General features: G+C 46.7%; 1 protein-coding gene across 2 annotated transcripts in view; it reads left to right on the forward strand.

Moving 5' to 3' along the window:
• Nucleotides 1-27,916, forward strand: part of sec63 (SEC63 homolog, protein translocation regulator) — a 138,099-nt gene that overhangs the window by 74,204 nt on the left and 35,979 nt on the right. For both annotated transcript variants that reach the window (XM_038799221.1, XM_038799223.1), the window contains 7 exons: nucleotides 2,462-2,574; nucleotides 8,526-8,587; nucleotides 13,211-13,269; nucleotides 14,145-14,195; nucleotides 14,405-14,513; nucleotides 20,273-20,367; nucleotides 26,218-26,350. In XM_038799221.1, coding sequence (XP_038655149.1) covers nucleotides 2,462-2,574; nucleotides 8,526-8,587; nucleotides 13,211-13,269; nucleotides 14,145-14,195; nucleotides 14,405-14,513; nucleotides 20,273-20,367; nucleotides 26,218-26,350 — 622 coding nt within the window. The remainder of the gene's footprint in view (nucleotides 1-2,461; nucleotides 2,575-8,525; nucleotides 8,588-13,210; nucleotides 13,270-14,144; nucleotides 14,196-14,404; nucleotides 14,514-20,272; nucleotides 20,368-26,217; nucleotides 26,351-27,916) is intronic.

Genomic DNA, 27,916 nt, shown 5'->3' on the forward strand with positions numbered 1-27,916 from the left:
CCCACAAAGCAGCATGGACGGAATCATCGCGCTCCTGAAAGAGTTTGGAGCCTTCTCGGGCTACAAACTCAACATGAGCAAAAGTGAGATCTTCCCATTACAACCCGCAAGGGGGGGGGGGGGCAGCACTAAAGGGGCTGCCGTTCAAACAAGCCCGACATAATTCCGCTACCTGGGGATCCAAATAGCCCATGACTGGAAAGGGATCCACAAATGGAACCTCACCAGCCTGACGGAGGAAGTTAAAAAGGACCTGCAAAGATGGAACACACTCCCGCTCTCCCTCGCGGGGAGAGTTCAGACGATCAAAATGAACGTACTGCCCAGGTTCCTCTTCCTGTTTAGATCCATTCCGATCTACATCCCCAAGGCCTTTTTCAAAGCGCTGGACAAACTCATCATGGCGTTCGTATGGGGGGGGTAAAAATGCTAGGATCCCAAAGAAGGTCTTACAAAAAACAAAAACCAGGGGAGGGTTAGCCCTCCCGAATCTACAATTCTACCACTGGGCAGCAACAGCCGAGCGAGTAAGGGGATGGATCCAGGAGCCAGAAGCTGAGTGGGTGCGTGCGGAGGAGGCCTCCTGCATGGGAACCTCCCTCCGGGCCCTCGCCACGGCAGCACTCCCATCCCCACCCAAAAAACACTCCAGCAGCCCAGTGGTGACAGCCACCCTCCAATCCTGGAACCAACTGCGGCAGCAACTTGGCCTGACCAAAATGTCGAACAGGGCTCCCATCTGCAACAACCATAGGTTCAAACCAGCACTGACCGACGCCACCTTCAAAAGGTGGAGGCAGGACGGGGGGACACTGACAGTCAGGGACCTATACACGGACGACAGGATCGCAACACTGGACGAACTGACAGAGAAATTTCAGCTAGCTGGGGGGAACGAGCTACGGTACCTGCAGCTCAAAAACTTCCTACGAAAGGAGACAAGGACGTACCCACAACCGCCACGACAGACACTACTGGAAGACCTACTGGACGCAAGTATCCTAGAGAAAGGGAACTGTAGTGACATGTATGACCGACTGGTAGATAGGGACGACACCGTACTGGACGCAACAAGGAGGAAATGGGAGGACGACCTGGGGATGGAGATCGGGTGGGGACTCTTGGAGCGAAGCACTGCATAGGGTCAACTCCACCTCCACGTGCGCAAGGCTCAGCCTGACGCAACTAAAAGTGGTACATAGAGCCCACTTAACAAGAACCCGTATGAGTAGGTTCTTCCCGGAGGTGGAAGACAGATGTGAACGGTGCCAAAGAGGCCCGGCCAACCACGCCCACATGTTCTGGTCCTGCCCCAGACTCGTGGAGTACTGGACAGCCTTCTTCGAGGTAATGTCCAAAGTGGTGGGAGTGAGGGTGGAGCCATGCCCGATAGTGGCGGTCTTCGGGGTTTCAGAACAGCCAGATCTATTCCTGGGGAGGAGGGCGGATGCCCTTGCCTTTGCCTCCCTGATCGCCCGCCGTAGAATCCTGTTTGGCTGGCGGTCAGCAGCACCGCCCAGAGCTGCGGACTGGCTGTCCGACCCTCCTCGGAATCTCTCCAAATGGAGAAAATCAAATTTGCCATCCGAGGGTCGGACGACGGCTTCCACAGAACGTGGGAGCCATTCATGCAACTGTTCCGGGACCTATTTGTGGCCAATGTACAAGAGGAAGAATAGTCGGGGGAAGGTAGCGGGAGGGGGGGGGGCTACAGGTTCGTTACGGGGGTTCGATGGCTAGCTAAGGCCCAAAACCAAGCTAAATAAACATGTTGGGGGGGGGGGGGGGGGGGGGGGCGCAGTTACTACTACGAAGATGCTTACCTGTAAATATGTATGTTAATTTTTGCGTGTTTGTTTTTGTTTATTTTTTTTTTTGTTTCTCTCTCCTAACAATTTGTAATTTGTTCAATATAAAATACGAAAACTGAATAAAAACATTTATAAAAAAAAAACCTACTGGTTTTAGCCATCTCCTTCTGTGCCATATCGTAAAACAAAATACGATGAACCTGTGGAGCGCCTTAGGATATTTCATTGGATTAAAGGCCAGAGGTAGAAGTAGTTGGAGATATTTAATGTCCATCTATGGATACAATCTTTATTTAACATCTCAACCAGATATGGGCTAAGTACTGTCTTGGCCATGTCTATAGTGACTAATGTACTATTAACAAAACAATAGTAATACAGTTTTGTAAGAATATAACAAACTTTAATTCCAGGAGTTTTTAAAATGTAATCAACAGCTTTGTAGCGTTGCAGAAAAATCAGATGTGCACAATTTCCCATTCTTGATCCAAGTTAATGAGCAGTACTTGCAATAACTCTGGAATGCGAAGTTCATCCCAAAGTATGTTGCTCTGTGTCCAAACTGATTCTTTAATTTTATTTGTGTAGGGAAGGAAATGGAGAATACGTTTCCCATAACTAACTGGTGTATTTATTTCTTCCTAATTTAGGGAGCATCTGTATCAGAAATCAAAAAGCAGTATCGACAGTTGTCTCTCAAGCATCATCCAGATAAAGGAGGCGATGAAGTCCTATTTATGAGGATTGCAAAAGCCTATGCTGCGTGAGTAGTAGCATCTTCAATAATAGGAATCAAACAAAGGAAAAGGAATACAGTTTATTTTGTCCTGCAACTTAACTCCTGCAACCCCCCCCCCCCCCCCCCACCCCACCCCACTAGCAATATCCGTCTCCGGACTACTAGGGAGGCAAAGACCCCTGGACTCCCGGATCTTCCGACACGCCAAAAATCGCTCCCTCTGGACGGCACCTGTGTTTTTCGTACCATGGACATGACATCTGCAAAACCCTGCCAGAATCCCCTAAGCTTCGGGCATGCCCAAACATATGGACATGATTTGCTGGCCCCCTCGCACACCTGTCCTCTATCCCAAAAAACGTGCTCATCCAGGGCACCGTCATGTGCGCCTGGTGAACTACCTTAAATTGTATCAGGCTGAGCCTGGCACATGATGAGGACGTACTCAACTCAAGGCATCTGCCCACAGACCTGCCTCTTCACTTCCCCCTAGCTCATCTTCCCATTTGCCCTTTAGCTCCTCTGAGTTACCACTGTCCCCAGACTGTCAGGGCCGCCAATACCACCGGGCTTGTGGAGTCGTACCCACTTTCTAATCATGGTTATATTTGCCGCCCAGTAATAGTTGCTAAAGTTCGGCAGCACCAGCCCACCACCACCCCCCCCCCCCAACTGCACGCCAGCAACTTTCTTCGCTTGCGGGGTTTTACCCGCCCACACAAAAACCAATATTACTCTGTTTACCCGTTTAAAAAAGGCCCTTGGGATAAAGATGGGTAGGCACTGGAAAACAAACATAAATCTGGGGAGGACCGTCATTTTCACGGTCTGTACCCTCCCTGCCAGTGGCAGCGGGAGCATGTCCCACCTTCTAAAGTCTTCCTTCATTGCTCTACTAGCCGGGTCAAATTTAGCTTATTTAATGTCTCCCATTCCTGTGCCATCTGGATTCCCTCCCACCATTCTATTGGCAGTGGTTCTATGGCCAGGGCAAACAACAGCGGGGAGAGGGGGCACCCTTGCCTTGTCCCTCGATGAAGTTTAAAATAGCCCAACATCAGCAAATTCATTCGTACACTTGCTACTGGTGCCTGGTACAGCAGCTGAACCCAATCGATGAAGCCCTACCGAAACCCAAACCATCCTAACACCTCCCACAAATAATTCCACTCCACCCGGTGAAAAGCCTTTTCTGCGTCCATTGCAACCACTATCTCCATCTCCCTCCCCTCTGAGGGCATCATGATAACATTTAAGAGCCTTCTAGTGTTGGCGGTTAGCTGCCTGCCCTTAACAAACCCCGTCTGGTCTCCCCCTATCACCTCCGGGACGCAGTCTTCTATCCTTTAGGCCAAGATTTTAGCCAACAGTTTAGCATCACCATTCAATAGGAAGATTGGCCTGTATGACCCGCATAACTCTGGGTCCTTCTCCCACTTCAGGATCAATGAGATCGAGGCCTGTGACATTGCTGGGGGAAAGACACCCCACTCCCTTGCCTAATTAAATACCCGCACCAGCAGCGAGCCCAGCACCTCCGAGAACTACTTGTAGAATTCCACTGGGTAGCTGTCCGGTCCTGGGGCCTTACCCGACTGCATGCCCTCCAGCCCCTCTGCTATTTCTTCAATTCCAATCGGGGCTCCCAACCCCTCCACCAACCCTTCCTCCACTTTCGGAAACTTCAACTCACCCAGGAACTGCAATCATCTCCTCTACCCCAGCTGGGGATTATGACTCTTCTAGCAGGCTATAAAACTCCTTAAACACCCCGTTCACCCCTGCTGCGTCCAAGACGGTGTTCCCTCCTCTGTCCTTCAGTCTTCCTATCTGCCTGTCCACCTCCCTTTTCATCAGCTGGTGTCCAAGCATCCTGCTGACCTTTTCTCCATACTCATACATCGCCCTCCTCGCCTTCCTCAATAGCTCCACCGCCTTCTCTGTAGATAACAGACCAAGCTCCATCTGTAGCTTCTGGCGCTCCTTCAATAACCTCGCCTCCAGGACCTCCGAATATCTCCTGTCTTCCTGGAGTATTTCCCCAACCAGCCTATCTATCTCTGCTCGCTCCACTGTTTCCCTATGGGCCTGTATCGAGATTAGCTCTCCCCTAACCACTGCCTTCAGCACTTCCCAAACCATTGCTGCCGAGACTAATCCCATGTCATTTATTTCCAGATAGTTCTGGATGGACTCCCTCACCCGCCCACACACCCCCATATCCGCTAACAGCCCCACTTCCAATCTCCATTGCGGATGCTGATCGCCCTCCTTGCTCACCCGTAAATCCACCCAATGTGGGGCATGGTCCAACACAGCAATCACCGAATACTCTGTATCAGCCACTCCCGCCAGTAAAGCCCTGCTCGCTCTGAGAGTATACTTTGTGCACAAGGGAGAAAAAATAAATCCCTCCATTCTTGGCAATCCGAACCTCCATGGGTCAAACCCCCCCCCCCAATCTGCTCCATGAACCCCTCCCGCCACGGCTGGCGCCCTCCCTTGGATCGATGACCATATTAAAGTAGCTTATGCGAATCTAGGTCCGGGATCTTCCCTAACACCGGTCTCATAAATTCCACATGGTCCCAGTTTGGTGCGTATATATTCACAAGCACCACTGGCCATCCCCTCCAGCTTCCTGCTCACCATTATGTACCTACACCCCCCCCCCCCCCCCCCCCCCCGCATCCGCCACTATTTTCCCTGTCTCAAATGCCACCCGTTCGTTGATCAGGATCCTGACCCCCCTCGTCTTGGAGTCCAACCCCAAATGAAACACTTGGCCGACCCACCCCTTCCTCAATCTGGCCTGAACTATTACCCTCAGGTGTGTCTCCTGTAGCATTGCCATGTCTGCCTTCAATCCCCTCAAACGTGTGAACACGCGAGCCCTCTTAACCGGCTCATGTGATCAGCCTAGTCGGGAGTCCTGGACCTCCCATTTGTCTCCCAACAACAGTCCCTCCCCTGTCAGCAGAGCAGTTCTCTTTCCCCCCCATTAGCAGCTCCACAATCCCAACCCCCCTTAACAAACTTATCACCTCTCGTTTCCGTGAGCTAGCCCACCCAGCTAGCCTGGTGCCCCCGCCTATGGCGCCAGACATCCAACTCCTATTGTCCTCCCTCTCCCCCTGCTTGAACATACATATTTAAAACATCACAGTCCCCAAAAAAACACCCAGAAGAAAAAATCCCCTCGCCCTCCCCCACTGGAAAAAAGTTAACTTACAGATCTGAGCAACGGCCCAAAAATTGTTAGAAAGCACTGCATGTACAGTTCAAAACGAAAATAACTTTTACAGAATCGATATAGCAGTACCCTCCCCAAGGTTCAGTGTCCAAAAACACCTGCCAGCCTTTTATCTTTGACAAAATCCATTGCCTCATCCGGCGATTCAAAGTAATGCTCTTGACCCTCATAGATGATCCACAAGTGCGCTGGATATAACATTCCAAATTTCACCCCCTTCTTGAAGAGGGTCGATTTTACCCTATTGAATCCAGCTCGTCTTGGCCAGTTCCACACCCAAGACCTCGTGGATGCGCAACTCGCAGATCTCCCACTTGCATCTCTGTGTCTGCTTGGCCCACTGCAAAATCTGTTCCTTGTCCAGGAACCGGTGCATTCACACCAGCATCGCCCTCAGCGGTTCATTCACTCGCCGGGTCCTCGCAAGCACTCATGATTTTTGCATTTATTTGACTGTTAAATAGTCCAAGATGTTGATCCTCCTGTTAAATTCTTTACTATACTTGCTAAACTGGGTACCTGTAATATTATTAACATGCTTAATGGCTGTGCTGATTGCATTGTAACCACGGTCTCCTGATAGGCAGATTGGATGAATTAGCCATGCTAAATTGCACCGTGGTGTCCAGGGATGTGCAGTTAGTTTACGGGGATAGGGCTGGGTGTGCAGGGGAGAGGACCTGGGTAGGGTGTTCTTTTGGAGGGCCAGTGCAGACTCGATGGCTGAATGGCCTTTTTCTGCACTCTAGGCATTCTATGATTATGGTGGCTGACTATCTTTGATTTTATTTTAAGGGGTTCCAAGATTTCACTTGTGTTTTGGGAATTGCACTCTTCAATAAGCATGTTTCTTTTCTATGAAAGCTGGTGACCGGGCTCATAGCATCTTGTTTAAAGGATCGAGCATATGTGCTGCCAATGAAAATCCTGAGTAATTTGGACATTAAATTGCATTTCCCTCCTTCCTATTTAGCAGCTGAATTAACATTAATAAAATATTGCAGCTTTTGGCCTCTGGTGGGGATTGATTATGTTTTTGTTGATTTTGAACTGAGGCATGCCTTTAAGACGTGTGGCTGTATAATTTAATGAATGCACAGTGGTTGCTCTATCAATATGCAACAATTAATTCTTTAGTTAGACTCAACTTCTGTTGACCTTGTGAAAAACAGTCTCCGTACAAGGTACTGGATTTGCTGTACTAACTAAAAGCAACTGCAACCAGTTGTAGTACCTGTTTATTAGGTCAAAAGATTAAACCTTGGAAATTGATTAACAGTTATACTTCACATCATTGAGTATATGTTAAGCATTCAAGAAGGGGGGAAAAAGTAACATCTGTAATAGCTGCTATAAAAATGTCTTTTTTGGGCATTCCAGATTTTACATTAATTCCAAAACCTCTTTTTAAAATAACAAGAACAAGTTGCCATATCATTTCTGCCTTCGTGATTGTTAGCCACTTAATTTGTGTCTCCCTATCACAATAACCTCCAACAGCCCTCGCATATCTACGCTCCTCTAATTCTAGCCTCTGTGTATTTCCAATTTTAATCGTTGCCTTCAGCTGTCTCGGCCCTAAGCTTTGCAATTCTTCCTAAATTCTTCCATCTCTTTTTCATGTATGGAACGATCTGTCTGGACTGTTTGCAGAACAATGCTTGCACTATATTTACTTCGCAAATCTTACTTCGTTATATCCTCAAAACTTGACAAATCACTTAAGGAAGGCAAGTGGTTATACTGGTCTTCATTGCTCATATTTATAGTTAACGCGTGACTATGAATCAAATTCAATTCAAATTCAATTTCTCTTGGGTGACTACTTATAATCTGTCAAGTTTTTGCTTAAGTTATCTAAAATCTCAGTGAAATGTAGAAAATAGGAGGATTAGGCCATTCAGCCTTTTGAGCCTGCATCACCATTCAGTATGATCATGGCTGATCTTCTATCTCAACACTATAGTCCTGTGCTCTCCCCATACCCGTTGACACTCCTAGAACCTAAAAATCTATCAATTAAAAAATATATATTCAATGGCTTTGCCTCCACAGCCTTCTGTGGTAGAGAATTCTACAAGTTCATCACCTTCTGAGTGAAGTCGTTCCTCCTCAACTTATTCCTGAATGGCCTACCCCATACTCTGAGACTGTGATCCCTTGTTCTAGACCCTCCATCCAGTGGAAACAACATTGATGCATCCAGTCTGCACAGCCCTGTCAGAATTTTGAATGTTTCAATTAGACTCCTTCTTCTAAATTCCAGTGAATACAGGCCTAGCCGACCCAATCTCTTCTTTGATCAATACTGCCATCTCCGGAATCAGTCTGGTCGACCTTTGCTGAACTCCTTCCATGGCAAGTAAATTCTTTCTCAGGCAAGGAGACCAAAACTGCACAGAATACTTGGTGTGGTCTCACCAAGGCCCTGTACAGCTGCAGTAAGACATCATTGCTCCTGAACTCCAATCCCGTTGCAATGAAGGCTAGCATAACCACTTGCCTTCCTTATGTGGTTTGTGAAGTTCTGAGGATAAAACTCGTGGGACGTTTTACAATGTTTAATCTGCAAAGTAAATAAAAGTTGTTTCCTTTTTACAGCTTTGCCTGAAATTTCATGCCACTTTCCATGTCCCTAACTGCGTTTCAGCTCACGTTACTAGACTTATACGCATCAGTTTTTTAATTTTTAATTTTAATATAGTTAATTCTTGTCTTCCAGTTTAACAGATGAGGAATCTCGCAAAAATTGGGAAGAATATGGTAATCCAGATGGTCCACAAGGTACTTTGTCATCCTTAAGGGATCTACTTTTGTTGCCAGTTTATACTTGGAAAATTCACTTCAGTTTGCCCACTTTAAAAAAATTATCTTCCAGTCCCATCCTAGACTGCGTTGTGCAACTCTCAGTTGCACGTTACACAGTACATTTGATGAAAGGTTCGGGGTGAGTCACTTTGCTGCCACGCATTTTAAAAATGTTTTCATATCAAGGGCTGGATGCTAGTGCTAACTAGCAGTCGAGCACGGGAATAGTAGTTTATTAAACACCCATAGTCAGGCATGGCACCCCTCCAAATGTGTAGCAAAGTTCCCTCCACTCTGGCTCCAGCCATAAGCTGTAACCCAAACTTCTGAAGATCCCTTGCAATTAGACCACGGTGACATTCTTTCCATTTCCAACCATAATCGCACAGTTGATAAAGTACAGAAGGAGGCATTCAGCCCATTGTGTTTGCACCAAATGAACAATTAACTTTAAAAGAAAAAAAATTTAGAATACCCAATTCTTCTTTTTCTAATTAAGGGGCAAATGAGTGTGGCCAATCCATCTACCCTGTACATCTTTTTTCGGGGGGGCTTGTTGAGATGAGACACTGGGAGAATGTACAAACTCCACACGGACAGTGATCCGGGGCCAGTGCTAACCACCCACCATGCCCCTGATGAACAGTTAACTTAGTGCCCTTTCCTGCTGTCTACCTGTAACTCTGCATATCCTTCATTCGCAGACAAGAGTCCAAATTCCCTTTTTGAATGCTTCAATTGAACCCGCCTCCATCAAATTCGGGCATGCATTCCAAAAAATAAGTTTGCCTTGTGTTGATTTTGAATACCTCTATTAGATAATAATAATTGCTTATTGTCACAAGTAGGCTTCAATGAAGTTGCTGTGGAAAGTCCCTATTCGCCACATTCGCGGCGCCTGTTCGGGAGGCCGGTAGGGGAATTGAATCTGCGCTGCTGGCCTGGTTCTGCCTTCCGGCACACCAAAATTGGCAACATAGGATCCTTGGTCATCCTGACCCCCACAAACTCTCAAACACCGTCTCCCAAAAGATACTCAACTCTGCACACCCAAAACGTGACCTTGTTCGCCGGCTCCTCCCCACACCTCTCGCACACATACTTGTACTCCTGAAAAGAACCCACTCATCGAGGTCCACGTCATATGGACCCTTTGTGCCACCTTAAACTGTATAAGGTTCATCCTCACACAGGAGGAGGTTGAGTTGATTCAGTGCATTACCTCACTCCAGATTCCCCACCCATCCTTTTCCCAACCATCCATAAATATCCTTAATTCTCCTCTTTCCCCCCCCCCCCCCCCCCCCCCCCCCGAAACCCCCATTCATCTGGGACCAACAACTTCACCAACAGTGTATAGTCCAGCAGCCAAGGAACTAAGGGCAGTTCCTTGCATGCAAATCCCGCACCTGCCAATATCTAAACTCACTCCCCCTCGGCAACTCAAACCTCTCTTGCACTGCCTCGAACCCCCGCAAACCTTATCCTGAGCAAGTTCCCCCCCTCTGCTGCAGGACAAACCCCTGTCCAAGGATGAATTGGAGAGAGCAAGGTCTGACATATATGGGGAGCTGTTGAAGAGTTGAGCCCGGGTGGAGGAGGTTAGATGTGAGTGGAAGGAAGAGCTGGGTGGGTTTGGAGGCTGGAGCGAGGGTTACTGCATTCTTGTCATGCGCATGACTAAATCTCATTCAGTTCAATGTGGTGCACAGGGCCTCGGTGACTGTTCTTTCCAGGCGTGAAGGATAGGTATGGACGGTGTGTATGGGGAAGGCTACAAACCAGGTCCATGTTGTGGGCATGTCTGAGGTTGGGTGTTTTGGACAGGATTTGCAAATATTATGTCAAATAGTTTTGGGGATAATGGTAACTCCAAGCCTGGAGGTGACAATATTTGGAGTGTTGGGCAATCCAAAAGTGCAGTTGAGCGAGGCTGATAGGTTGGTCTTTGCCTCCCTGTGAGGCCGGAGATGGATTGTGTTGTGCTGGTGGGACTCTGATCCTACGTGTGCAGGGGTACGGGTGAACGATTTGGCAGAGACACTGCACTTAGAGAAAATTAAGTTCACCATCGGGGGGGGGAAGGAGGAGGATTGGGGGGGGGAAGGAGGAGGTTTGGGGGGGACGGACGAGGGTTTGGGGTGGGAGGGAAGGAGGAGGGTGGGGGGGGAAGGAGGAGGGTTTGGGGGGGAAGGAGGAGGTTTGGTGGGGGGAAGGAAGGAGGGGTTTGGGGGGGCAAGGCTGAGGTTTAGGTAGCGGGGCGACAGCGACAGGTTTGGGGGGGGAAGAGGAGGTTTGGGAGGGGGAAGGAGGAGGTTTGGGGGAGGAGAGTGGGGGAAGGAGGACGGGTTTTGGGGGGGGGGGGAGGAAGGAGGAGGTGGGGGGGGGAGGAGGAAGGACGGTGGGGGGGGAAGGAGGAGGTGGGGGGAAGGAGGAGGTGGGGGGGGGGAGGGGGGGAAGGAGGAGGTGGGGGGGGGGAGGAGGTGGGGGGGGAAGGAGGAGGGGGGGGGGGAAGGAGGAAGGAGGAGGAGGGGGGGGGAAGGAGGAGGTGGGGGGGAAGGGGAAGGAGGAGGTGGGGGGGGAAGAGGAGGAGGAGGTGGGGGGGCGGGGAAGAGGAGGAGGAGGTGGGGAGGGAAGAGGAGGAGGAGGTGGGGCGGGGAAGAGGAGGAGAGGTGGGGGAGGAGGAGGAGGAGGGTGGAGGGGGAGGAGGAGGGTGGGAAGGAGGGGGAGGGAAGGCGGAGGGGGGAAGGAGGAAGCGGGAGGGGGGGGCGGGGGGGGGGGGGGGGGGAGGAGGAGAGGGGGAGAGAGGAGGAGGGGGGAGGGAAGGCGGAGGGGGGAAGGAGGAAGAGGGGAGGAGGGGGAAGGAGAGGAGGGGGAAGGAGAGGAGGGGGGAGGAGGGAGAGGGGGGGGGGGGGGGGGGAGCTCCAGCCAAAATTAATTGCGCATTTGAGGCATTTTATCAGGGGCTGTATAAGTCTGAGCCCCCGGTGGAGGGCTCAGAGCTGGAGGTATTGAGAGAGAAAGGGCAAGGATCATAGGGTGTCCCTTTATGTGGACGACCTGTTCTACGTCTCGTACCCTCTATCATGTATGGGTAAGATAATGGGGCTGTTCAGGAAGTTTGATCCTTTTCGGTGTACAAACTTAACGTGACTAAGAGCAAAGTATTTCTGGGAAACACTGGGTAAGAGAGAAGATTGAAAATGCTGCTGTTCAAGCTGGCCAAGACGAGATTCAGATATCCAGGGATTTAGGTGGCTCATGATTGGGCCTTGCTGCACAAGTTGAGCTTGGCCACGCAGGGGGTGAAGTGGGATTTTAAAGAGGTTCCTATTTGTGTTCCAGTCCTTACCGATCTTCCTCGCCAAATCTTTTTTTTTTTGTTGGGGGGTGGGCAAGTTACACCACCTGTTGTGGGCAGGTAAGGCATCCAGACTTCGGAGAGCCTTTCTGCAGAGGGGCGGCAGTTGGGAGGACTGGTGTTACCAAATTTAATATTTACTATTAGGTGGCGAATATTGAGACGGTATGACAGTGGTGGGGGAGAGCAGGGGTCAGGTAGGGGCAAATGGAAGAGGTCTCCTGTGGGGGCCGTGTTTAATGGCATTAGTCACTGCGCCCCTCCATTTTGCCCAGCCAAATTCACAACAAACCCAGTAGGGTGGCCCCTTCAAAATCTGGAATAAGTTTAGACTGCATTTCAAATTGGAGGGGCATGATGGTATTGCTGCCAATCTGTGGAAAACCATAGATTTGTACAGTCTAGTTAGACACAACCTATAGGATTTGGAAGAGGGAGGAGGTGGACAGGATTAGGGATTTGATGTGGGGGTATTTGCGGGGACTGGGGGGTTGAAGAAAAAATACAAACACCGAGGGGCAGTGAGTTAGGTATGGCAGGTGCGGGACTTTGATTGCCAAGAACTCTCTTCGTTCCCCAGTTGTCGAGCTACACATTGATGGATAGGATGTATTGTGATGAGCTGGGGGGAGGAAGGATCTCTGGTCTTTGCTGGAGATGGGGGAAGGCTCCATTAGAAGAGATAAAGGGGAAGTTGGAGGAAGAATTGTGGTTGGCGCTGGAGGGAGGGGCTTGGAGTGAGATACGCAATCCGCTGGGCAGGAGGAAAGTGGAAATGCTTTTGGGATGATCTCAAAGGGTCCTGAATCATAGAATCCCTACAGTGCAGAAGGAGATCATGTTCAAAAATTATAAACATCTCGGCTACCTAACCCATCAAGCACACCTGCCCCCCCCCCCCCCCCCCCCCCCCCCCCCCCCCCCCCCCCCCCAAGGTATGGTAGAGTCAGCTGATCACACATTGGACTGATCAACCATCTCTGTATTAACCAGAGTAGAGACGAGTAATTCTTAATCCTGAAGATTTGGCCAAGAAGAATGAGTACAGCTGTATATTTGCATTCTAATAAATGGGCCTTTTAATTATTCTGAGATGCCAATGAAAAACTGGATTAAAAATTAGTTCTTTGTGTGGGTGAATCAATTTCTATGATCCATACCCATGTTACAGTTAGACATGTCATTGGGTTACTTTGTATGTCCTGATAAATACCAATTCCCCTGTTTTTCTATTTCAGCTACAACTTTTGGCATAGCCCTCCCATCATGGATTGTAGACCAGAAGAATTCCATGCTGGTAGGTTGTAAGTTGAGCAACAATACTTGAGCGCTTAGTAACTCATTCATCTGTAACGTTCGATTGGTATAGAGGAATTATAGGCTTTCTTGTTGAAGCTTTTATTCAATGATACATATTGCAAAATAAACCAGTTAAGGTCAGAGGATATGACAATGGGAGCAGGCTGATAGATGTTTAGTGTTTTCAGACTGTAAAGACTTGAATGTGGCTTTCCTTTGTTTTGAGAATCAATATGTATCCGTCAATTGAAGATCCAAGTAGTTTCAAGAGGCCAATTTTCAATTTGTCGCAAGATCTCTGGCATAGACTCTGAACCAATATATGTGTCTTTAGCGAGCATCACAATGGAAGCAGTGTGTGCTCACTGCACAAGGCGACAGAAATTCAATTTAGCCGAATGCTTTTTAAATACCTTTGTCTTGTGTCGGCACATTTAAGTGATAGGAGCCCAGAGCCTTGAGTTGTAATCAAATAATGAGGAAACCAGATCCTTCTATTTCAGTCCTTGTAGATGTGTCTTTTAAATCTCTTGTTATAATTTAGTGTAAGTTAATATCTTACAGCACATTAAGAATTCTAACAAGATAGCAGCACGGTGGCGCAGTGGGTTAACCCTGCAGTCTCACGGCGCTGAGGTCCCAGGTTCGATCCCGGCTCTGGGTCACTGTCCGTGTGGAGTTTGCACATTCTCCCCGTGTTTGGGTGGGTTTCGCCCCCCACAACCCAAAAATGTGCAGGGTAGGTGGATTGGCCACACTAAATTGCCCCTTAATTGGAAAAAAATTAATTGGGTACTCTAAATTTAAAAAACAATTTATTAAAAAAAGAATTCTAACAAGAAATAATGTGTCTACCCTTGTTAAACTTTGCAGGTCTTGGCTGTGTATGGATTTGCATTCATGGTGATCCTTCCAGTGGTTGTGGTGAGTCTTTAATATCAGTTGAAGATCACTAGCATGTTATTCATAGTGAGCTTTATTGTGTGCTTGGATGATTTGCAGAAGTCCATGAATCCAAAGCAAGGCCATCTCATGCAATATGCACTTGCTCTTTGGTTGTTGCAGTGTTCACGTGGTGGAGCAGCGTGCAGTAGTAAACTTGAAATGTATTTTATTTTTCTTCACTTCTAAAGGGAACATGGTGGTACCGTTCTGTTCGATACAGTGGTGACCAGATTCTTATTCACACAACACAGCTATACATGCATTTTATGAACCGAACTCCCAATATGAACATGAAACGTAAGTGATTATTTAAACACATTTTAATGGATTTGATTTCTTGCATTGTTAGCTGGTCTTTGAGCCTTCTTCATGTTAAGAAGTACAAGTAATTGCCGGCCCCAGATTCTCAAAACTGAGAAAGTTATATCACCGAATCAACCCATCTAGTTTTATTTGTTGATCCTTTTCCCACTCCTCTCATTATTTGAAGCTACTTTATGCTTAAATTGTGGTCTTAAACACCTAGTCCTCTGTTTATCCACATTTCAGTATCTTTCCATTGAATGTTTACACCCAACACATTTTTCTGTTATAATGCAGTACTTTACAAGGGTGTCGTGGGTGAACTGTATCCTGATCCTCTGTGGATAACTACGCACATGGCTGACAATAGTAAAAGAAAGCTGCAAATCTTCTGCTCCCTCAGGAGACGTTAGGACAGCAGTAATGCATGGCACGGTGGTACATTGGTTACCACTGCTGACTCACAGCGCCAGGCACCTGGGTCCAATTCCGACTTCGGGTGACTGTGTGGAGTTTGCACTTTCTCCCCGTATCCGTGTGGGTTTCTTCCGGGTGCTCTGCTTTCTTCCCATAGTGCATAAAATGTGCAGGTTAGCTGGGGTTATGGGGCCATGGAGATGGGGCAGGGGAGTGGGCCTAGGTAGGGTGCTCTTTCAGAGGGTTGGTGCAGATTCAGTGGGACATATGGCCCCCTTCTCCACTGTAAGAAATCTATGGTTCTGCTTGACCTCCATTCATAACCTCCAAAAGGCATGGCTAAGATCAGGAATTTATTTGCAGAATCTGGGGCATAAATATACTCTCCCCACTTGGCTGTCCAACATTCTGGTATCATTATGGAAACTGAGAATGAGTAATGAGGCTATGCTCAACAAATTACTGGGAATAGTTCATTCATCATCTTTGTTCAAGAAGGAAGAGGTGTAACTAAAGGCCAGTTGTTGTAATGCTGTTTGCGAACATGCTCTTAGAATCAATAATTCAAGATCAAATAGCAAACATTGAGTTTCATCACCATAGAGGACAACCAGCAAGGATATATTGAAGGCTAAACATGGTTGTTGAATTTAGTATTATTTTTTCGAACAAGTTACTGATTGGGTGATATTATACAGCATTTCTAACATTGTAAAATATTCATAAATAAAACACACCCAATTGACACCGTATATACATTTTGAGAAAGCAACTGTTATAACCACTGCAGATGTTAAGCGCTGAACAAATCAAATCCCAGAGGGAAATTTGATTTACGGACCACAACCCTTTTTTTTGTATTCTGAAAAAAGAAAACCTGATCACAGGTTTTTATGGGCGGAACGGTAGCACAGTGGTTAGCTCTGTTGCTTCACAGTGCCAGGGCCCCGGGTTCGATTCCCGGCTTGAGTCACTGTGCGGAGTCTGCACGTTCTCCCTGGGTCTGCATGGGTTTCCTCGGGGCGCAATGGTTTCCTACCACAAGTCCCGAAAGACGTGTCTGTTAGGTGAATTAGGTATTCTGAATTCTCCCTCGGTGTACACGAACAGGGGCGACTAGGGGATTTTCACAGTATCTTCATTGCAGTGTTAATGTAAGCTTACTTGTGACACTGATAACATTTATTATTATAGCAACATAGAATTCCAATACCACTTTTGAGATTTTACAAATGAAAAGATTTATTTAAAAGAAAAGAAAACTTAAACACACAAGATTACAGTTGCACAGTTAAAATAGTCTTCCAAAACATCCCCCCCCCCCACTTTGTTAGATCCATAAGTAAGCACCTTCCAGTCAACACTCCCTTCTAGATGCTTAACCATAAAAATCCCGTAAGGCACAACTGCTGTGACATTAGCACAGGCACACTATGCAGTATCTCACTTTCTTCACTCTGTTGTGGAAATCCAAGAATACTTCTCAAGACTTTTGGCTTGACTGGATGGCTGAGTCAAACTTCACACCCTCTCCCAGCACAGAGCTGATCTTAGGGTGTCTTTTCTCCACTGCCAGTACAATTCAGCTCAACATCTTGAGTATCCTCTCCTCCTTTAGTCTTTGATTCCATTGTCTTCAGCACCCCTTGAACTTAACTTTTCAAAAATATAAAATGTTATGGGCCAGGGTTTAGAGCAGGGGTGGGCAAACTACGGCCCCCCAAAATCAAGTCATTAAAAAAAAAAAAAATTTTTTTTTTTAAATAAGGTTAATTGGGGGGGGGGGGGGGCCTGTTGGGCTACTGGTATAGGGTGGATACGTTGACTTGAGTAGGGTGATCATTGCTCGGCACAACATCGAGGGCCGAAGGGCCTGTTCTGTGCTGTACTGTTCTATGTTCTATATGAGGCGCCCAGAATCATAACCGGGTGAAGCGCTGAGGTATATGCGGCACGCTAATTGGTTACAACCGGGACTATTAATTAATATACTATTCGGCCCTTTAAAATTGTGAATTTCTGAATGTGGCCCTTGCACGGAAAAGTTTGCCCACCCCTGGTTTAGAGAATCCCAAAATGTATCATGGAGTTCACCTGACCCACAATCTTTAATAGAGTCTGGTTATGCCGAGTACATGGGCCTACTTTACAGGTGTGGTGCAATAGAGATCTGAAGTACTTTTAAATTAAAACAATGTTTATTTATGAAACCAGTTAACACTTTATAAACCCACAGTAAACATCTTAACAACTATGAATATCAATCATCGCAACAGATACAATATTCTGTAAGTAAACCTCAATCTTTCCTTGCAACATCCATAAGACAAAAGCCCCTTTTTAACACCGAGATCAGGTTTAAATTCACTACTGAGAGCAGTTATCTCTTTGAAATCACCCAAATGATCTGGAGACAGTCTTTAGATTGCAGAGAGATCCTTGTACAGCTGCTTGTTTTTCCTGTAGCTATCCAGCTCTCAAAACGAAACTAAAAACACCCTGAAGCTGCCAGCCCAAAGTGAAAGACAGACAGCCCAGCTCCACCACACACTGACATCACTGTAGCTTTTCGGTAAGCACCCATTTCTTAAAGGTACATACACTGCAGCTATTTAATAAACACCCAGTTCTTAAAGGTTCTCTCATGTGACAAAAATTTTTTTGTTTTCCACTGTCTTCCCTCTCAGATCAAATAAAATGAATAACCTTCCTTTGTTTACTTATGAAACCCTTGTAAGCTGTTGAAATGAAATGAAAATCCCTTATTGTCACGAGTAGGCTTCAATGAAGTTACTGTGAAAAGCCCCTAGTCGCCACATTCCGGCGCCTGTCCGGGGAGGCTGGTACGGGAATCGAACCGTGCTGCTGGCCTGCTTGGTCTATAACTCATTCTTGACATTTAAGAGTTAAAAAAACAAGTCCTTCTCTATCTGTTGATGCAAATTTCTGAAATTTAACAACTGATAAACCAAGTCCTTCTCTAACTCTTCATGAAAATGTCTAAACTCTCCTTATTTACTTAAGTCCATTTAACCTAACTTCATTACAAATGCGCGCAGTTAGCAACTCTACTCATTTTCATTTCTCAGATCTCCCAGGCAAGCTGTCTCCAATAACCGTTGCTCTGCTTAATTAAATCATGTACATGCACATAACCTTCTTTCCAGAATAACACAATAGCTCTCAAAAATATTTTTGAAAATAACATCCATTCTCTCACAGCCTGTATTGTCTTGCTAATTTAAAAATAAACAGTCTTGTGTAATGGGAAATGGAGCATGTTGCCATAAAATTAGTGAGGGCCTTGTTAAACACAGGAGAACTGGAAAAGTCTGCATGAACGTGCACAGATTGTCAGGAAAGCAAACTTTTGTGGATACTGAGCATAAGAAATAAAAACAAAAATGTTGGAACCACTTAGCAGATCAGGCAGCATCTGTGGTGAGAGACAGAATTAAAGCTTCAAGTTGCTGACCTTTCAGGTAAACAGAAAGGATAGACAATTGTGGGTAAGTATGAATGAATATATTTTGGAAGACAATAAGGAGTGGGTATACATATTCACCAGCTTGATATGTGGGATGAGAAGTATAGTCATGAGGGGAGTCTTGAGATGCAAAGCTTTTTCCCATGGAGTAGTAGAAAGGTCTAAGGAGATTCCAAAAATCTAATCCCCGATTTTTTTTTGATTGAGTAAATAGAGAAAGCATTTTATCTGGGTGCTAAGACATTGTTGCTAAGAATCAGGAGAGTAGATATTTCTTAATGAAGAGGCTTCTTGGAATATATAGAATTCATTGTCATGAGGGTGTGATGACTTCCAGTTGTGACCATGGAGTGAATGGTCAGCACGGTAGCATTGTGGATAGCACAATCGCTTCACAGCTCCAGGGTCCCAGGTTTCATTCTGGCTTGGGTCACTGTCTGTGCGGAGTCTGCACATCCTCCCCGTGTGTGCGTGGGTTTCCTCCGGGTACTCCGGTTTCCTCCCACAGTCCAAAGATGTGCAGGTTAGGTGGATTGGCCATGATAAATTGCCCTTAGTGTCCAAAATTTCCCTTGGTGTTGGGTGGGGTTACTGGGTTATGGGGATAGGGTGGAGGTGTTGACCTTGGGTAGGATGCTCTTTGCAAGAGCCGGTACAGACTTGATGGGCCGAATGGCCTCCTTCTGCACTGTAAATTCTATGTATATGACAAGGCTGCTCCTGCTTAAAGTCACAGAAAAGAGCTCTTTTTACCCAGAACTGGGTGGAATTTTAATGAAAAGGCGTAGGTGAATGTTAGACAAGCAGTTTACCCCGGGAGTAGTATGTCTTTTGTTCACCGGACCCAGCAAAAAACAGTGAGGGATTTGGCTGGAAAGTTGAAAAATCTTGTGCTGCGGCAACAGCTTCTTCCGACATGCAGGCGGGGGAGGGGAAAGTTGGAAGGCCCCAGATAACAGAGGAAAGAAATGCGTGAGGATCATGCGAAGGCCATTTCAGAAGCTGTGGCACCCCTGAAGAGTTTTCTGGAACGTGTGGAGAGGTGTTTGGAGGTGCAGAGCTGATCAATTCGGGAGACTGAAGGAGTGATCTCAGACCACAGTGATCGTGTGGTGACTCTTTAGGCGGAGATGGGGCTCCTAGGAGACCTGTAAAACATTGAAGGCAAAGGTGGAGGAGCAGGAGAATATCTCGAAGATATATCTGCGAATAGTGGGCCTGCTTGAAGGTGCGAGTGCCACGTGGTATGTCTCGATGATGCTGGTGGGGCTGGTGGCAAAAGGGGTGCTAGATAAGGCACCTGAAGTGGACTGAGTGCATAGGTCCCTGAGGCAGAAGCCTAGAGCTGGGGCGCCGCCATGGGCGGTGATCGTGAGACTCCATAAATTTGTGGAGAAAGAGAAAATTCTACGGTGGGCCAGGGCGAAGCTTATCTGCGACTGGAGGGGAATAACGTCCGAATCTATCAGGACACTGGAGCCGAGTTGACAAAGCAACGAGCAGGTTTCAACACGGCCAAGGCGGTGCTGGACTGGCGGTCATGAGGGTGTGATTTCGATAGAGACTATCCCAATGTTTAGCGGAAGATTAGCTAAATATTTGAAGTAGAGATAGATGCAGAACAGTGGAAATCATTTTGGGGTCGGTCAAGTAAAAGAGATGTAATGGCCAAGTTGCTGTCTTGAGTGTCACTTGTGTTTTAGATACATTCTGCGGTTCAGGAACGTCGAGAATGTAATGCTTTTTCTTTCACTTTTGATTCAGATGTCATTCACAGAACCCCATCCCTTTGATTTTGATAGACCTGCTAAGTTCTGAGATATCTTACTATTTACCCTTCATTTGATAGGCCTCATAATGGTATTGACTGCTGCCTTTGAGTTTGATCCACGCAGTAACAAAGAAGCAGTCATGAGACCAACAGACAATGTTGAAATACCTCAGGTAAGATCAATCAATGTTATTTGTCTATGCTGGAACATGATTGCATGTGGTTTTGTGCTTGTGATTCTCCCAAGGCCCTCAAACCCTAAGGTAGTGATATTCCAAACTTGAAGAAAATAGTTGTGTGATGGACGGTCAGAACTCCCCAACAAAGTGTGAATGGAAAGGCAGCTAATCTTCTATTGGGGAGGGACAGTTAGTAGACCAGTTGAAATGGATGTTTTCATACAGTACAAATTAAAGCAAATGGCAAAGGATCCGCTACTCCATCATAATGAATCTAAACTTTGGTCTCTGAAAACTGCTCTCTATTTGCTATTTGTGGCATTCCTGCTTCCTACTTCAGCCATTGGTTACTGTCTTAATGATACTAACAGGGAATGCTTTACTGTGCAGTGAATCCGTGGCTTGTAGAAACTGGATTGAGGCTGCTGAGAGAGTGGGAAGACCACTTCATCTCTGCAGATTGAACTCCAGAAAATACAGTGCAGAAGAGGCCCTTCATCTAATTGAGTCTGCACCAGCACACGAAAAACACTTGACCTACCTACCTAACCCCATTTGCCAGCACTTGGCCCATACCCTTGAATGTTTTGATGTGGCCAGTGCTCATCGTTGTACTTTTTAATGGATGTGTAAAATGTCAGGTCATCCTTCAGTCTTCTCTACTCCTATAAAAACAACCCAAGCCTATCCAACCTCTCTTCATAATTTAAATGTTCTATCCCAGGGAATATTCTGCTGAATCTCCTCTGCACCCTAGCCAGTGTGATTGCGCATTCCTCTAATGTGGCAACTACAATGGCACACAGTAGTTCAGCTGTGACCTCACCAAAGTTCTATACAACTCCCAACATAAGAACAAGGAGCAGGAGTACGCCATCTGGCCCTTCGAGCCTGCTCCGCCATTCAATAAGATCATGGCTGATCTTTTGTGGACTCGGCTCCACTTTCCCGCCCGAACACTATAAACCTTTATTCCTTTTTGATCTCTCTGCCTGAACATGATCTCTCTGCTTCTGTGTTCTATGCCTCGATTGATAAAGGCTAAATGGGCGGCATGGTAGCACAGTGGTTAGCACTGTTGCTTCGCAGCGCCAGGGCCCTGGATTCAATTCCCAGCTTGGGTCACTGTTTGTGCTGAGTCTACACGCTCTCTACGTGTCTGCATGGGTTTCCTCCGGTGCTCTAGTTTCCTCTCATAAGTCCCAAAAGACGTGTTTGTTACGTGAATTGGACATTCTGAATTCTCCCTCAGTGTACCCGAATAGACGCCAGTGTGGTGACTAGGGGATTGTCACAGAAATTTTATTGAGATGTTAATGTAAACCTACTTGTGACACTAATAAAGATTATCATGTCCCATATGCCTTTTTCACTACCCTATTAACCTGCTCTCCAGCCTTCAGAGATTTATAGACAAACATGCCAGGGTCCCTGTGGTCAAAACCTCCCAGTGTCATGTCATTCATTGAATGCTTCCTTGTCAAAATACTCCTTCCAAAGTGTATCACCGTACACTTTTCAGGGTTAAATTCTATCTGCCACTTACCTGCCCATTTATACTTTTAAGCCTGCCAACACCTCCAATACCTTGTCACTCCCTATTTGCTCAAGAATCTCAGTCTCTCTCCCTGGGTTCCATACCTACATCATCCCGTCTATATCTTCCTGTAACCTGAGGCACTCAAATTCGCTGTTAACCACCTGGCCAATCTTTGTGTCATCCACAAACGCCCTGATCCTATCTACCCCCAACATAGTCATCTATGTTGTTTATTTAAATGACGAATAATAGGGGACCCAGCACAGATCACTTGACACTGGCTTCCAGCCACTAAATCAACCATCTGTTGTCATCCTCTGTCTCCTACAATGAAGCCAATTTTAAATCCACCATATCAATTTACCCTGTATCCCATGTGAATTTGCCTTCTTTATAAGTCCTATGTGGGACCTTTGCTAAAATCCATATAAACTACATCAACTATATTGCCCTCATCTCACACCTGGTCACCTCCTCAAAAATTCAGTAAAATTTGTTGGTATGACCTCCCTCTGACAACGCAATGCTGACTATCCCTAATCAAACCTTGTCTGTCCAAGTGAAGATACATTGTCTCCTTCAGAAATTTCTCCAGCAGCTTTCGTACCACTGACATGAGACTCACTGGTCCCTGGCTTATCTCTACAACCCTTCTTAAATAGTGGAATCTCATTAGCTGTCCTCCAGGCCTCTGGCACTTTCTCCGTGGCCAAAGAGGAATTAAAAATTTGGGTTCGATCCCCTGCAATCTCCTCCCTCACCTCTCACAGCATCCTGAGACACAATTCATCTGGACTTGGAGATTTGTCCACTTTTAAGCCTGCCGACACCTCCAATACCTTGTCACACCCTATGTCAATTTGCTCAAGAATCTCAGTCTCTCTCTCTGGGTTCCATACCTACATCCTCATTCTCTTGGGCCAAGACTGATATGAAGTATTCGTTCAACACTCTACAAATGTCCTCTGCTCCACCCACAGACTTCCCCCTTGGTCCCTAATGGGCCCTATTCTTCCCCTGGTTATCCTCTTCCCATTCATATACTATAGAATATCTTGGGATTTTCCCTACTTTTACCAGCCAGAGCTTTCTCATATTCTCTCTTTGCTTTCTTAAGCACTGTTGCTTCATAGTGCCAGGGACCTGGGTTCGATTCCTGGCTTGGGTCACTGAGTCTGTACGTTCTCCCCATGTCTGCGTTGGTTTCCTCCAGGTGCTCTGGTTTCCTCCCATTGTCCAAAGATGTACGGGTTAGGTAGATTGGCCACGTTAAATTGCCTCAGTGTCCAAAGGGTTACGGGGATAGGGTGGAGGTGTGGGCTTAAGTAGGGTGCTCTTTCAAGGGCTGGTGTAGACTCGATGGGTCAAATGGCCTCCTTCTGCATTTGAGATTCTATGTTTCAGTGATCATTTTCTGTACTCCACTTATGTCTCCGTTGATTTGCTCCCCTCATACTTGCTAAAAGCCTCTTTCTTTTCCTTCTCTTCATTTCCTGAATCTCTCTGGTCATCCATGGTTCCTAGGGCTTGTTACTCCTTCCTATCACCCTCGAGGGAACATGTTGGGCCAGTAATGCTCCCCACTGCTCTTCTGTAGATTTCTCCACAAGTAACTCTTCCTAGTATACCGTGGCCAAATCCTGCTTTATTTTACTGAAATCCGCTTTGCTCTAATCCCAAACCTTTTTTGCAATTTGTCTTTCTTTTTCCATAACAGGCTTAAATTGTACCATATTGTGGTCACTATCACCAAAATGCTCCCCCACCAGCACCTCAACTACCTGTCCGGCTTCATTCCCCAGAATTAGGTCTAATATTGTGCTGTTCCTGTTGGACCCTCTACATATTGACATAACATGTTCTCCTGTCCAAAGATGGGCGCGGCACAGGTAGCACAGTGGTTAGCACTGTTGTTTCACAGCGCCAGGTTCCCGGGTTCAATTCCCAGCTTGGGTCACTGTCTGTGCGGAGTCTGCACACTCTCCCCCGTGTCTTCTTGGGTTTCCTCCCGGTGCTCTGGTTTCCCTTCTCAAGTCCCGAAAAATGTGGAGTCACCTAATATAATTACCCCATTATTTTTACACACCTCCATGAATTGTGCACATATTTGCTGCTCAAGCCCTGGTCACGGCTCCTCTATCGCTGCCGCCGGCCAAGTACTCCACCAGCCTGGTAGTGGTGGCGACCCTGCGAATATGGGGCCAGTGGAGGAGGCATGTAGGGGAGACGGGGGCGCCGGTTTGGGTGCCAATCTGCGACAACCACCGGTTTGCCCCCAGGAGTATGGATGGGGGGGTTTCGAGTATGGCGGCGGGTGGGGGTGGGAAGGGTGGCCGATATGTTCCTGGAAGGGAGCTTTGCGAGTTTGAGGAGCTTGGAGGAGAGATTTGGGCTGGTAAGGGGAAATGATTTTAGGTACCTACAGTTGCGGGACTTTGTTCGTAGACAGGTCCCATCTTTCCCACGCCTCCTGCCAATGGGGATCCTAGACAGAATAGTCTCTAGGGGGGAAGAAGGGGAGGGTAGAGTCTCTGGTATTTATAAGGTGCTCATGAGGGAGGAAGGGTCCCAGACGGAGGAACTGAAACTTAAATGGGAGGAGGAGCTAGGCGGGGAAATGGAGGACGGGCTGTGGGCAGAGGCCCTGAGTAGGGTAAATTCGACCGCGACATGTGCCAGGCTCGGGCTGATTCAATTTAAGGTCGTTCACCGGGCCCATATGACGGTGGCTCGGATGAGCAAATTCTTTGGGATAGAGGACAAATGCGCTAGGTGCGCGGGAGGACCAGCGAACCACGTTCACATGTTTTGGGCATGCCCTAAGCTGAGGGGGTACAGGGAGGGATTTGCGGACGTCATGTCCCGGGTGCTAAAACCAAGGGCGGCGATGGGTCCAGGGGTGGCAATTTTCGGGGTTTCGGAAGACCCGGGAGTCCAGGGAGAGAAAGAGGCCGATGTTTTGGCCTTTGTTTCCCTGATAGCCCGGCGACGAATATTATTGGCGTGGAGGGACTCAAAGCCCCCGAAGACTGAGTTGTGGCTTGCGGACATGTCAAGTTTCCTGGGTATGGAAAAAATTAAGTTTGCCTTGAGGGGATCTGTACAGGGGTTCGCCCGGAGGTGGCAGCCATTTATTGACTTCTTTGCGGGAGAGTGAGCGTCAGCAGGGGGGGGGGGGGCGGGGGGAGTAGAGTAGTAGGGATAAAATGGCGGGTAGTACCGTTGGGAGAGGAGTGGGCTTGTGCAGTATGTTACGATTGAAGTATTTAAAGTACATGGATGTTTGCACATTTTTGCCTTTTTTGCTTTCTTTCTGTTGATGTCTGTAACTGTTTACAAAGCCAAAAACTACCTCAATAAAATTGTTTATTAAAAAAAATATTTGCTGCTCAATTTCCCATTGACTATCTGGGGGCCTAGAATAAGCACCTAACAATGTTTCTGTCCCTTTTGTATTCCTAAACTGTACCGACAAAGCTTCATTTGATGCCCCCTCCAAGATATCATCTCTCCTTGCTGCAGTAACTGACTCCTTAACTAACAATGCAATGCCTCCTCCCCTTTTATTCCCTCCTCTGTCTCGCCTGAATATTCTATGTACTGAGATATTGAGCTATCAATCCTGCCCCTCCCTCAACCATGTCTCCATGATGGCTAATGTATCACAATTCCACATGTCAATCCTTGCCTTTAACTCATCCATTTTACCTGTATTACTCCATTCAGCCTCTTCATACTTCCTTAAAACTTAATACCGCTCTACTCCCCCTGACCTGATTGTTTTTCTGGATTATGCTGTGTCCCTATTCTGCTAACCGTGTGTGTCCCCTCCACCTGTTGAATATCGATTTGTGAACAGGACCCCAGGGGACTCCTGAGCTACCTGACTGTTTCACTTGACTGCTTGGGCATCACTAAGTCCCTTCAGCTGCAGTGTGACCACCTTTCTAAACGAGTTATCCACGATGCTCTCAGACTCACGGACGCTCCACGGTGTCCCCAGCTGCCATTCCCGCTCTGAAACCTGAGCTTCCTGGGGCTGGACATACTGCACACATCCTGGTCCCGGGGACTGGAAATCTGCCCGGCGACACACACAGTGCAGGAGGATTATGTCAAGGTAGGCCCCAGGTAAAAATAACACCCCCAATGCATTCCTCATATAGATTATCTTTCAAATAAGAGTCATAATGAAATGTTAAAGGTATATTTTACATCTGCAAAACATGTGTCCCTTTTTCTTGTTCAGTAAAGATTCATTCTATTACAGGGGAAAAAAACCATATGTTTTTCTCTCATGGCAGCTTATCCGAGAACTTGGTAATGTTAATGAGAAGAAGAAGGAGCTTCCATTTTGTTTACCATACAGCGTAAAGTCCAGAGTTCTGCTCCTTGCACATATTTCCAGGCTGGACATTTCTCAAACACTTGAAGAAGGTACAAAGAATTCATAAGACTGAATTGAATGGAATAGAATGGGGGGGGGGGGGGGGGGGGGTGAGCAGAGAAGGGGTAGGAAAGGTGAAGGACTTTTAATTTTCTAACAGAAATTTAAAAATTGTCAATGGTCCATCAATGCAAAAGCTTCAATTCACAACATGTTAGATTTGTATAGGTTTCATTTTTTTAAGCAAACTTTTGTTTGAAGTTTTGTTTGGAGATTATTTTACTGATGCAATTAATCTCTAATTACTCCCTGATATATAATTACAGTTAATGATAGTCAAGAAAGCAAACTATAGCAAATCACTTGACATTTGCTGTTTGCCATTTATTTTTAAAATATTTTTATTGAATTTTTTTATTATAAACAAAATAATATAAAACAATTAAAGTTACAATGACAAAGAATATGGCAAAAAAATAAAAGGCACAAATTAACTTAACCCTTAACATTAAATTAAACCTCGGAACAACTGACGGTGACCAGCTCTTTCAAAAAGGAAATGAATGGCTCTCATCAGATAGAACACTGACCCCCGAATGATGTGCTTGTCCTTCTCTAAATGTAAGAACGACATAAGGTCACCCAACCAAGCCGAGGCACTGGGCAGAGTAGGAGACCTCCACCCAAGCAGAACTCGTCTCTAGGCTGTTAACAAGGCAAAGACTTGGACATCCAACTTCACCCCTGTCTGCAGCACTGGCAGCTCTGATATCCCAAAAATGGCCACCAGCGGACATGGCTCCAGATCGACATTAAGCATCTCTGACATGGTATTAGAACCATAGAACTCCTATAAATCCAACTGCTTGTCCCATCCCATAGAAACATAGAATAGAACCATGGGACTCCTACAGTGCAGAAGGAGGTCATTCGGCCCATCAAGTCTGTACTGGCCTATGAAAGAGCACCCTACCTAGGCCTACTCCTACGCCATATACCCTTAACCCCATCTAATCTGCATATCTCTGGACACGTAACTGATCCACCTAACCAGCACTTCTTCGGGCTATGGGGGGAAACCGGAGCACTGATGAAACCCACGCAGACATGGGGGAGAAAGTGCAAACTGCACACAGTCACCCAAGGCAGCAGTTCTAACCACTGTGCCACTGTTACACCCTATTGAAGAAAGAGACCCAAAAGTTTACTAACTTGGGACAAGACCCAAATATATGAGTGTAGTTAGCTGGCCCCTGAGAACACCGCTCACACCTGTCTTCCACCCCAGAGGAAAATCCGCTCATCCTTGCCCTGGTCAGAGGAGCCTTGTGCACCATCTTGAACTGGATCAGACTAAGCCGAGCACAAGAGGATGTGGCGTTGAGGCTGTGAAGAGCCTCGCTCCGTACCTCATCATCCAGAATAGGACCAAATTCGTCCTCCCATTTCACCTTTGCCTCATTCAATGGAGCCAAAGAGGGGGAAGGACAACATTTAATAGGCAACATATATTGGCCGACAATTACCAACCCTTGACAAAGCCTGTCTGGTCAGGAGATCACCTCTGGGAGGCAGGGCTCCAACCACAGCGCCAGCACTTTTGCAAGTAACTTCAT

Source organism: Scyliorhinus canicula, chromosome 6 (genome assembly GCF_902713615.1).
Source record: "Scyliorhinus canicula chromosome 6, sScyCan1.1, whole genome shotgun sequence".
Taxonomy (NCBI): domain Eukaryota; kingdom Metazoa; phylum Chordata; class Chondrichthyes; order Carcharhiniformes; family Scyliorhinidae; genus Scyliorhinus; species Scyliorhinus canicula.